At 41.0% G+C, this 12,076-nt stretch overlaps 1 protein-coding gene across 2 annotated transcripts in view; it reads right to left on the minus strand.

Moving 5' to 3' along the window:
* Positions 1 to 9,834, minus strand: part of g2e3 (G2/M-phase specific E3 ubiquitin protein ligase) — a 72,549-nt gene extending 62,715 nt beyond the window's left edge. The window contains exons 1-3 of one of the 2 annotated variants that reach the window (XM_048538222.2): positions 9,720 to 9,834; positions 5,777 to 5,853; positions 4,716 to 4,810 (exon numbers count right to left, since the gene is read on the minus strand). In XM_048538222.2, coding sequence (XP_048394179.2) covers positions 4,716 to 4,810; positions 5,777 to 5,853; positions 9,720 to 9,739 — 192 coding nt within the window. In that variant the 5' untranslated portion in view covers positions 9,740 to 9,834. Of the gene's footprint in view, positions 1 to 4,715; positions 4,814 to 5,776; positions 5,854 to 9,719 lie in introns of both variants that reach the window. The other variant, XM_048538220.2, reaches the window with a different exon arrangement.
* Between the last annotated feature and the right edge of the window lie 2,242 nt (positions 9,835 to 12,076).

The raw sequence follows: 12,076 nt of genomic DNA on the forward strand, positions 1-12,076 counted from the left end.
ATTTAAGGAGTTAAGAAGAAAATTAAAAAGCAGTAATCTCAGGATTGTGTTACTACTGATCCTCAGATAGGCGAATGGAGTAATTCAACATGTGGCTACAGAATTGGCAAAGGATAGAGGGCAGGTTTCTGAGGCACATGGGATCTGAACATGATGGATCACATTCCAGCATCCTCACAGGGAGATTCACTGCTACTGCTGAGAAGGATTTAACTAGTTTGGCAAGGATAAGGGAGCCTGGGAGGCAGCTCAGACTAAACAGAGGCAGAGGCAAAAAAGTAAAGGTAAAAGGCAAAGCTGGTGGGCAGAGAGAAAAAAGACATCAAATTGGATCTGAATGCAGAATACCATCAGAAACATAGAGTTAAATGCATACTATCTGAACACATGCAGCATTCGCAAGATGATGAATGATTGGTTCAGACAGAGTAAGTTGATAGGATTTAACTGCCAGGGATCAATGTTTCGACCATAGCTGCTCACAATCCATATAATGATTTCAGTGTGGGCAGCAAATGTAACATTTCTAAGTTAGCTGATAAGAAAATGAGGTGGGAATTTTAGTTGCAACAAGAACGCAAGGAGGCTTCAAGGGGATATGGACAGGCTAAAGTGAAAGTGATCTGTACTGGCACTTGAAGACAGTCTTTGAGCAGTTTCCCTTAAGTTTCAAAAGGCTGTTTCAGTTGAACTGCACACAATTCACACAGGCATATAAAGGCAGCATGTTTTATTCATCTCAGAGCAGCTGGGCAAAGATTTTAAAATTGAAGTATTCACATGGAATTAATACATAAAATTGAGAGATGATGGCTTTTGGCAGCAGGAAAGTGGAGAGGACTGGATGCCAATTCTAAAAGAGTACGATGAAAATGACAGACCTGGAATTGTATATACAATTTTTAAAGGTAGCTGGACATACCGAGAGAGCAAAGCACAGAGAATCTTGGTCTTTATAAATAGAGACATTGAGTACAAATGCAGGAAAATTATCTTGAAATATTGTAGAGTTCTGGTCAGGTGCCAGCTGGAGTAGTGTGTTCAGTTCTGGCTCAGAAAGATATGAATCAGTGAAAGGATGCAGACAAGGTTTACCTGAATGGTGTCAGGAATGAATGAGCTTTTGATACAATATTAGGTTGGAAAGGCTATGGCTGTTCACCTTGGAGCAAAGGAGATTTGACAGACGTGTACAAGATATTGAGAATTAGATATGACTGAAAAGGAAAATCTTCCCAGTAGCTGCTTACATAAGGGCCAGGGGGTGCAGATTTAAAATTCCAGGCAAGAGATGCAGGAGTGTGAAAAAAGAATGACCTTTTCTTTGAAAAAAGTGGTAATAATACAGAACTCGCTGCCCACAAGACCAAGAAAATGTGAGGAGACAGAAAGCAGCTACCTGTTGGCAAGCCTATATTTGGAAAATAGGAGTCTTTTCAAAGCTGTGTCAGACAGAGTTCAAAACCAGCATTTCTTAAAGTGTGGAGGGCAACAGCAACAAGTCCAGGATACCCTTGGACATCAAAGGATATCAAGAGTTTGATAGAGAAAAACAAGGAAGCAGGTTAGGTATAGTATTAAAAATAGGACAGGCCCTTCATGACTATAGGTGGCTAAAGAAGAAATTAAGAAGGCAAAGAGGGATCACAATCTTGCTTTGGCAGATAGGATTAATGAAAACCCTACAGCATTTTATATGTACATTAAGACGAAGAGGATTACCAAGGAAAGAGTGGTGCCAATTAGAGGCAAAGGAGCAACCTCTGTGTGCAGCCAGAGGACATGGTGCAGTCTCAAATAAATATTTCTCATCTATACTTACAAAGGAGAATTTCAGTTCAGATGGTGAGGTTCTTGAACATGTTAAGATTAATAAGGAGGTATCAGATGTCTTAGCGGGCCTAAAAAAAAAATGCATCAATCCCCAGGGTCCAATGAGATGTATACCAGGCTGCAACAGGAAGCCAGGGAGGAGATTGGCAGGTCCCTGGCAGAGATATTTAATATTTCGCTGGCCACAGATCAAGTGCCAAATAACTGAAGGATAGCTAATGTGGCCCCTTTGTTCAAAGAGAACAGCAGGGGTTGGCCAGTTACTCACAGACCAGTTAGTCGGACGTCCTCGTGGTAGAGAAATTATTGGAACACATTGAGGGATAGGGTTAATCAACACTTGGAACAGCAGGGAAATTCAGTTTGTTGATGGGAGACCCTGTCTGATTAATTTAGTTGAGATTTTTGACAAGTGTGTCCCAACATATTGATGATAGTAGAACAATTGACATGGTTTACATGGGCTTCAATAAAGCGTTTGACAAGGTCCCGCATAGAAGGCTGGTCCAAAAAGGTAGAGCCCATGGAATCCAGCACAAGCTAGCAAACTGGATTGGAAATGGGAGACAAAGGGGGATGGTGAGGACTGATTTTGTGTTTGCAAGTCTGTTACCAGTGGTGTACCAGAGGGACTGATGCTGCAAATCAGTTGTTTGTTATGTACATTAGTGACTTGTGGATGTAGAACATATAATTAGCAAGTTTGTAGATGACATGAAAATTGGTAGTGCTGTTGATAGCAGGGAGGATGATCTCGGGCTGCAGTCTGATATTGATCAGTTGGTAAATTGTGCAGAGAAATTTACCCTGATAAATGTGAGGTGATATATTTTGGGAGGTCTAATAGGGAAGGATTTATACAATGATTAGTGGGTTCCCAGGGAATACTGGGGAACAAAGAGCCCTTCATGTACAAGTCCATAGATTCCTGAATGTGTCAGTTCAGATAGATAGGGTAGTGATGAAGGATAACTGGATGCTTGCCTTCCTTAGATGGGGCATGGAATATAGGAGCACAGAAGTCTTGTCACAACTTTATAGAGCATTGGTTAGGCTACAGAGAATATTATTTGCAGTTCTGATCACTACACTATTAAAAATACATGGTTGCACTGGGAGGGTGAAGAGGAAATTCACCAGGTTTTCTAAATTATGAGAGGTGTAGATAGGGTAGATCATGAAAACCTTTTGTCTATGGAAGATATACCAAGTCCAGAGAACATAGGTTTAAGGTGAGGAATAAGTGGTTTACAGTGGATCTGAGGATAGGTATTTTTTCTACTTAAATGTGGAACTTGCTGAAAGTGTAGTGGTGGGGTATACTTGAAATTTTTAGTGGGGGGTGGGGGAAGAAAAAAAAAGAAAGAGGACCTGGATGTGCAGCTAAAATGCCACGATATAGTAGGCTATGGACCAAGTGCAGGTAAATAGTATAGTATAGTTTGGTATTAAAAAGGTGTAGAGCTGGATGAACATGGCAGGTAAGCTCACATTTCGGGCCTAGACCCTTCTTCAGATTTTCTGAAGAAGGGTTTAGGCCCAAAACGTCAGCTTTCCTTCTCCTCTGATGCTGTTTGACCTGCTGTGTTCATCTAGCTTTATACCTTGTTATCTCAAATTCTCCAGCATCTGCAGTTCCTACTATCTCTGGTAAAGTTTGGTGTTTGTTAGTCAGCATTGACATGGTGGGCCGAAGGGCATGTTTCTATGCTGTACAAAATAGACTACAGCACTACAGGAAATAAACAGGTGGAACTGAATTTGTGGGGAAGGGGCACAACAAGAGACAAGTAAATATTCAAAAATTTAGAAGCACATCTTTGCCAGAGATTGTGAATAAGAATGAAAACGTCTACAGATAAAATCACCAACAAGCAGCTCCTGAGATGCTGCTTGGCCTGCTGTGCTCATCCAGCCTCACATTTTATGATCTTGGAATTCTCCAGCATCTGCAGTTCCCATTATCTCTGAGAATAAAACTGATTTATTTATTGTCATGGGTATCGCATTACAAGATAGTGAAAAGTATAGCGTCACAATGCTCTGGTCCCATCTTAAAACAGAAAACTAAACCAAAACATGGGTATAAAAAGGCAGAAAAATGAAGAATTAAAAAAAATGTCCAACTTTACAGTCCTTCTCATTAAATGCTCCCTCATGGGCCCTTCTCATCTCACCTCCACTAATTCCCTTGTCACTATGAGTCTTCACTGGACCTTCCCAATGCAGACACCACCGATGCTGCCGAATACTGAACCAGCACAAACCCTACTCTGATACCTTGAGTCTGCTTTGTGCCCACCTCATCAATGCTGCTGCTGACGCTGCCACCTCCATAAAACAGTGCTGGGAACACAAACTTGCCTACTTAGCAGCAGCTATGAGTTGGCGCTAGGACCACCTCGACCATACAGAAGTTGCTGGGAACCTAAATTCACCTTTGACGCCACCACCACGAGTCCAAGCTTCTGGGCCTACTCAGTGCTGTAACTGCGCTCTTCACCAAGCGATAGGAAAAATAAAGTACTGGAGCAAAATAAAGAGAGTTGGTGGGGGGGGGGAGAAAGAGAGAAAGAAAAGCTGATGGAACAGATGAGCACCAGGCTACTCCACTGCCATCTTACCAGCGTAAGCAAGTGTTTTCAATGATGGATATCATAACAAGTTGAGAAGCCAATTGAACGATAACGGTCTACTGCTAAAATCCAGATATCAAACAAGCCCCCAAAAGAAGTCCATAATGCAAAATTTTTGTTTCATTCAAGTAAGGGGCTGATGTTACTTAAAAGAATCATTTTAATAACCTACACTGGAGAATAATTTTACTAGCTCATTCATGCAAATATAAATACTTCAGAGAAGTAAAAATGGTTTCAACTTACCAAACAATAGTAATGCAGAGTTATCCCATTATCATAGGTTTTCTTCTCACCATATTTTTCAGGACAGTCATCACTCCGTCGACAAAATGCACAAGCTACTGGAACAAAAAAGTTCACATTAGTCCCTTCTTATTTCAAGAAAATCAGTTTTGGAATTTGAATAACAATGTTAAAGACTTCTGCACCTGTTCCCTGAAAAGAATTCAAAATCAGAATGGAAGGGGCAATGGGTGCAAAAATATCAATATCCGTGGAAAGAACGTTTTCACTCTAACATTGTTTCCCTATCTCTTATGGGCAGCAGTAATCCTTCTGCTAGGGCCAGACTTGAAACACTATAATTTAGGGCAGTCTCATTTTTAACAAGAGGAGTTCCACAGACAAGTAATATAAGAAATCTTGCTTACGAGTGCTCCTGTCTCAACCTGTGGCAGAAAACAAAAGCATCATTGATGCACAAAAAACTACTAGTAATGTTAACTACTGGGAAGCTTCCAGGCCGCAAACCTGGAAGCAACAGAACAGAATGAGTTGGACAGACTTGAAAAGATCAAATATTCTATCTTTAATTTTTGCCAAAAGAACTGCAACAGCAGTAAGGATGGTACTGGTGAACTGATTACCTCTGAATTTAAAAAGGGAAGATCAGACTATGTTTTTGCTCCTTTTTGCCACCCAGTGGTACTACTGAAAATAATTATTCATGGAAATCAGTTTTGACCCAGTTGCAAAGCACTGTAAATAGACAGAGACAGACACTACCATTCCTTTACTGACTTAGTAACGTGTTTGACACGAAACCATTAATTCAAGTGTAGTTGATTAACATGGTCCTGCATATTTCTTTGCATGAACTTTCTGGATATTTATTTAGGTTAAAATGAAAAATAGTTCAGAAATGAAATAAATATTATGATGACAGTAGTTAACCCAAATAATACACTGCACAGAAAAAGGCTGAATGGCTCTTCATTGCACTGTTCCATTTCCTCCACTATTGCCCTCTTTCGTATAGATACATTCAAAATAAAGATAGCGGATAAAATATTATCAATACTCACAAGGATTTTGTCCCTGTTCCAGCTTCTGTTTTGCATTTGTGGCAAAATTAACTGCAGCATCTGATTTGGAAAACTTCCTAGATAAAGGCATATAAAACATTAAAGTATGAGCAAAGGACAGATTGTTTAACTACCTGGTTCTAAAATTCTGAAGGTTAAGTACACACAGTCCCATTTCAAGTGCCACAGGTGACAAATCTAAACCCAAGTCTTTTGATCACACCTATTACCGTATGTGATTAGCACAAACGGTTTGATGATATTCCTGCAAAGCAGCTTGGATGCTCTGCTTCAAATACAAATTATTGGCATGGCATTTTGAATATTGTCAAAGTTTATGTCACATATTAGGCCTGTTTATGACAACTATTTAATTTATGGGGATTGGATAGGCAGGTATACCAATGAATGTAACCCCATCATATCAAACTACTTTCCAATTTTATAAAACTACATCACGCTTCTATTCTGGGCTGAAGGTGATCAACAGAAAGAAGAAAAATACTGTATCGAATCTGGAGATGGAGAGTGAATGCAAGCCAAAAGTCATCACTGCTGCATCAAATTGAGATTTTTTAAAAAGTGCCCTACAATTGCAAATAATTGATGTAATTCAGCAAGTTGTGGTCTTTCACCAATATTACATTACACTATTAAAATTTTGACCTTTTATGTATAGTAAACACTATCCCATTTTGCAGACAGTTCTACAGTCACATGTTTCTACGCACGAGCAATACCAAGAGAATTCAGGATTTTTTCGGAAAATTACAATGAGTGAATAGATCCATAAATCACTAAATATTTCTTTAGCAACTTGTGCAAGGCACTGGTTAGGCCACAGCTTAAGTCCTGCATGCACTTCTAGGTGCTACACTTCAGGATGGATGTGAAAAGCCACGCAGAAGATGCAGAGAGCATTTACAAAAATAGTCCTAGAGATGAGGAACTTCAGTTATAAAGATTGTTTGGAGAAATTAGGCCTGTTTTCCTGTGTGAAGGCTGAAACCTCTTTCCAAGAACTGAAAGTCACTTAGAACTAGGAGTCTAGCCATACATGATAACTGACAGCAATCTAAATTTTGGGACAGAAGTAGGAATTTCCAAATTGTTTCTAAATAACAATCTGTTTATACAACCTATTAAAGTCCAGAGTATATTCCTCCATGGACTGACCCTTTAATCTAGTGAAATTTCATCATGTTTCCAAGGATTCCAATGAATCATCTAAATTTCATGCTCAAAAACTCAGAGGATCAAACAGTTTTCAACTGAAACACATCAGCTCAAAATACCTTGTTTCGAATATTATTGTCGTCAAGAAGTGACGAAGCCAAGATTTGTCTTGGTTTTCTGTTTAGCAATAACATAATCCATGTCCACATTCTCATTTTAATCTTCTACTGCTCAAATGATTCAGAATCTGAAAACATTAGAGGGCAATCATTTTACGTTCTGCCATTTCTAATAATAAATTGATTTCATTTTCTTAGTTTCCAACATCCATCTTTATGGAACCTTGGTAGCTACCTTGTTACACATCAGACAGTGAATCAGCGAAGGAAGGAATCAGAGCCAGTCTTGACCCGGCATAGTGAAAGTTACAGGTGTATGCATCTTAATGCCACTCTGCTCCTGTGTCTGCAAGTGTGGCTGTATAAAACTTTAAATTGCAAAAATCTGGCTCTACAGATATTATTTCACTGCAGCAGGTGGGACTTCAATTCAGACTTCCTGGTTCAGAGATAAAGGTCACTACAACAGCATCAAGAGCATCTTAAAAGGTAGCTTTACAAATGCCCACCCAATCACTGCCCTCCAAATACAGGTTCTTAAAACTTAACTGCAACAATCAGAAATTCAACAAACTAGTTTCAACAATAGAGTTTTGTCTGAAGTCAATTTTGTGGAGAATTGAAAATAGAAAATAGGTAGCAGCACCTGGACAAATCTGGGGCTCACAAAGTTTAAATGAGAGCCTTGACAGTACCTCAGCTGAAGTGGAGGTGAGCATGCTGAATTTGGAAGTATATTGTAATGGAGGTTCTGACGTTGCAAATAAACAGTTATTCTAGACCAAGGTGGTGAGAAAAAAATGAAGCAAGAATATGACATTTGAAGGCCAAAAACAATTGCATTAGTCTTCCCAATTGGTTGGTCAAAAAAAATTTACAGAAAATCCAAATTTGAATATCAGCCAAACATTGACAGAATAGATCCAGTAAGGTATCAGTGGTAGCCATTTGTTCAATCAGTATACATTAGGTTTAAGAGATTTTCAGGCAATGTGCATTTCTATATTAAATATATACTTCATTGATCTCGGAGTACCACTTTAGGTCAATAAATCAATAGATTGAAAACACATTTTTGGGATTGCATAAACATGAGAACATTTCAAGAAAAGATCGACTTTGAGGCGAGGTGCACTTCAGCTCTGGCAGAAGTCAGGTCTACGGTGGAACAGAGACAGCAAAAGTAACCCAGATCTTCCATACGTAAAACACACTGGAATCTCACATCAATATTACTACATACTGGACTGAGCTTAAGAATAGAGTTGCAGAAAGAGAACTAGTATTTCAGGATGGATGAGAGAAATACGGACCTGCAAGAGGCAAGGAGCACCACCCTCTGGAGGTGGAGATAGCCATTTTTCTTTTAATAGAACAAGTCAAGTCAGAAATACAAGTAGCTTCAGAGGCTTTGGACGACAGTCCTTATGACTCAGGTCTCTCATTTCCTTGCTTTCAATTGCAGATGGAAATTGAATGCACACCTACCATTATTTGATGTTTGCAAAGTTGAGGATTCTCCTTAGTCACAAGAAACTTTGCATGCCATCTAAAATAGCATTTCACTTGTGACTTAACCGATTAGTAAAGTTAGAGAAACAGTGGATCAAATCACTGCAAAAAAAAAAAACAACAAAATGCAGCCAGGAGAACAGTATAGGCTAGAACGAAACAAAAAAGTGTTTTCCAAAATGTGATTTTACTCATGATATTCTGCAAGTTGTAAATATCTGTAAATGGATAGATGGGCCCAACAATAAGGAATGCAAAAGCTGGTTCAGGTGATATCATTGTTGACTGAAACATTAAACCAGATATCAGATAGAAAATATCAATATTTTGGATAAAATAATGAAATGAAGGTATTGCTGATACATAACTATACCTGCCAAGCATAAAATAAGGGGAACTTTCAAGTTAATCATTTACGGTTTTTGATAAATCAAAATATTCTCAGTAAATTCAGTAAGTACAACAATGTTTTAGGCACAGCAGTCAATTAGAGAATAAACCTCAAAAGGACTTCAGAAAAAGCAGCAGAAACGAAGAGGAGAAATAAATTGAAAAAAGTTTGGCGGTCCCTGAATGCAGCAGCAAAGATAGTGAGAAAGTAGCTTGAAGTCTGTTTCCAATCAATAAAAAGGGACGATAGCTCAAAGAGCAGCCAGTGACAGAGATCCAGAAGAATGCAGCTTCTAGGATACGACAACTAATTATATACAATTCTAATAGTGCAAGCTCAACTAGCTACAATAAAACTCAATGGTTTATTCATGAGATGGCTCTCGAAACTGAACTCGCTGACAACACGTCCACTGTTGGAAAGCCGTCTCTTTAAATTCTCATTCTCAACACACTCACGTTGCCAATTTGACAGATACTGCGCAGGAGACAACCTGTCACTTCTTCCCTCCAGCATCAGCCCCTGTCACAGATAGCGATGTTCTCGAAAACAAACACGGCGTCTGTCACAACATTTCTTCTTTGGCTAAACGGGCTTCAGGCTGAGGGAGCCGGGATCCGGGATCCGGGATCCAGGCCGCGGGCGTCCCCCCGGCTTACCTGTCGCCGACTCAGACACAAGCCCCGGAGTCGAAACCACCACGTCAGCCGCCTATAGTTTCATCTAAGCCCCACAGCTCACTCACCGTCGGACCGTCTTCCCCATCACTTGTATGAGACGTTTAAACCGGCTCTTCTTCTCCCCCTTTTGTTACTTTATAACGGCGCTTAGATTCAAATTCGCAGCTTCCGGTCCTCAGCCCGGAAGTAATTTGCAGACCGTGCACAAGGTTTGGGTCTTAGCGCCGTTCTGATTGGCCAGCGGACGGCAGCCTCAGATTGGCTGGTCGCAGGGGCGTCAGCCACGGACTGCCTTGTGATTAGCTGGAGAACGAACCGCTTGGTTTAAATAGGCAAAAGAAACCGAAAGAAGTGCGGGTGCTGTAAAACCGGGAACAAAAACAGAAGTTGCTAGAAAAGCTCAGCATCTGTGTCGAGGAAGGAAAAAAAAAATCAGTGTTAACGGTTTTGGGGCCCGGTGACCTGCTGTGCTTTTTCCAGTAACTTCTGTTTGTGTTCCTGGTTTAAATAGCCGTCGGCCGGTATGTTCACGACCGGCACGGAAATAATTCGATTTAAGTGGGAAGGTCTCCGAGTTTTATCGGAACAGCGAGATTTTGTTTTTGGTGGTGTTTTGGAGGGGAGAGACTTAGTAGAGGGGAATAATGGTCAAAATAAAATTGAGACAGCGTGGGAAAAGAGAGGGACAAACAAACAGTGACAGGAGTGGGAGGACGCGGGGTGGTGGGGTAATGGAAATAAGTGGTCCCAGTGTGAAAATGGGAACGACGGGGGGTTTCAGAAGCAGCAGACGGTGGATGGGAGAAGAGGAAAGACGGGAAACAACGTGAAGCGTCCCTCTTTGAAACGGAACAAAGGCTTTTAAACCTTTTCTGATGAAGGGTCTCGGCCCCTAAACGTCAGCTTTTGTGCTCCTAAGATGCTGCTTGGCCTGCTGTGTTCATCCAGCTCTACACTTTGTTACCTCTGATTCTCCAGCATCTGCAATTCCCGTTGTCTCTGAAAGGCTTTTAAAGCTTGACAGCTTGCCTGGAGGCAGTCCTCCTTGTTAACGTCACCACCAATCAGGGTCGGCTTTCCTAGTTTGAATACAAACCGAGGTTTGGCAGTTAGTTCACGGAGCAAATTACTGCAGACTGCTGGAGTGTGGATTGAAAACACCAAATGCTGGCCATCGCAACGGTTCAGTAAGCATCCATGCAGAGGGAGAAAGCTAACGTTTTGGGTCTAGAGACGAAGTTTATTATTTCTTGCCAATATGCTTCATGCTAACCAGTCAGACTCTCGCTTACCGATCAATTATGACTCTCGTCTTGTGCAGCATTAGTAGTTGTTCCCTTTGAGATTCGGTGCTCTGGTGATTCTTACCTGAAGAAAGCGGGATGAAAAGTTATGACAGCACACTTTCATATCCCAGATAAAGAACTGTGAAGCTGGATGAACACAGCCGGCCAAGCAGCATCTCAGGAGCACAAAAGCTGACGTTTCGGGCCTAGACCCTTCATCAGAGAGCCTCAGAGGTTCTCTGATGAAGGGTCTAGGCCCGAAACGTCAGCTTTTGTGCTCCTGAGATGCTGCTTGGCCGGCTGTGTTCATCCAGCTTCACACTTTATTATCTTGGATTCTCCAGCATCTGCAGTTCCCATTATCACTTTCATATCCACCCTGGCAACATTCAAATCGTATGATACCAAACTAGCTGGTTTTCAGTTACTCGTGCCGTAGTAAATGCTAGACTGTCTTTCTTACTACAAGGCATAGGAGCACAAGCAGTGTCTTAAAATGATGCAGTCTAAAAAACAGACATCAGGTTCCAAACAAAGCTTTGATAAGGAATATCTCAGTCATAATCTAACGTCAAATAAGGAAATAACTCACTCAGATAGTAAGAACTGCCGATGCTGGCATCAGATAACACAATGTAGAGCAGGAGGAACAGGAAAACTAATATCTCGGGTCAGGACCCTTCATCAGAAATGGGAACTCAGAAATAAATAGGGAGGAGGAGTGGGACTGGCAAAGGAGCATAAGATAGTGAAAGGTGAATGCAGTTAGGCAGTGGTGGGGATTGATCAGATAAGTGGGAGAGAAGATGGACAGGTTGTGTCAGGTCAAGGAGGCGGGGACGATAGGGAATGTTAGATATGGTATGAGGCCAGGGGTGGGCAGATTTTAAAACTGGTAAAATCCACATTTAGGCCATTGGGCTGTAAGGTCACGAGATCGAATATGAGGTGCTGCTCCTCCAGTTTGCGGACATCTGGGATGTGCAGGAGTGGAACACCCCAGCTTGGGATCAGACACAACGGAGGAACTGTGAGTAGGGAAATCACATTCTTGCAGGAAGCAAATATAGTCTAGGTTGCTGTGGGAGTCCATTGGCTTGAAATAGATGTCAATTTTGAGGTGGTCACCAGTGATG

The sequence above is a fragment of the Stegostoma tigrinum genome, chromosome 10, assembly GCF_030684315.1.
Source record: "Stegostoma tigrinum isolate sSteTig4 chromosome 10, sSteTig4.hap1, whole genome shotgun sequence".
In the NCBI taxonomy this organism is placed as follows: domain Eukaryota; kingdom Metazoa; phylum Chordata; class Chondrichthyes; order Orectolobiformes; family Stegostomatidae; genus Stegostoma; species Stegostoma tigrinum.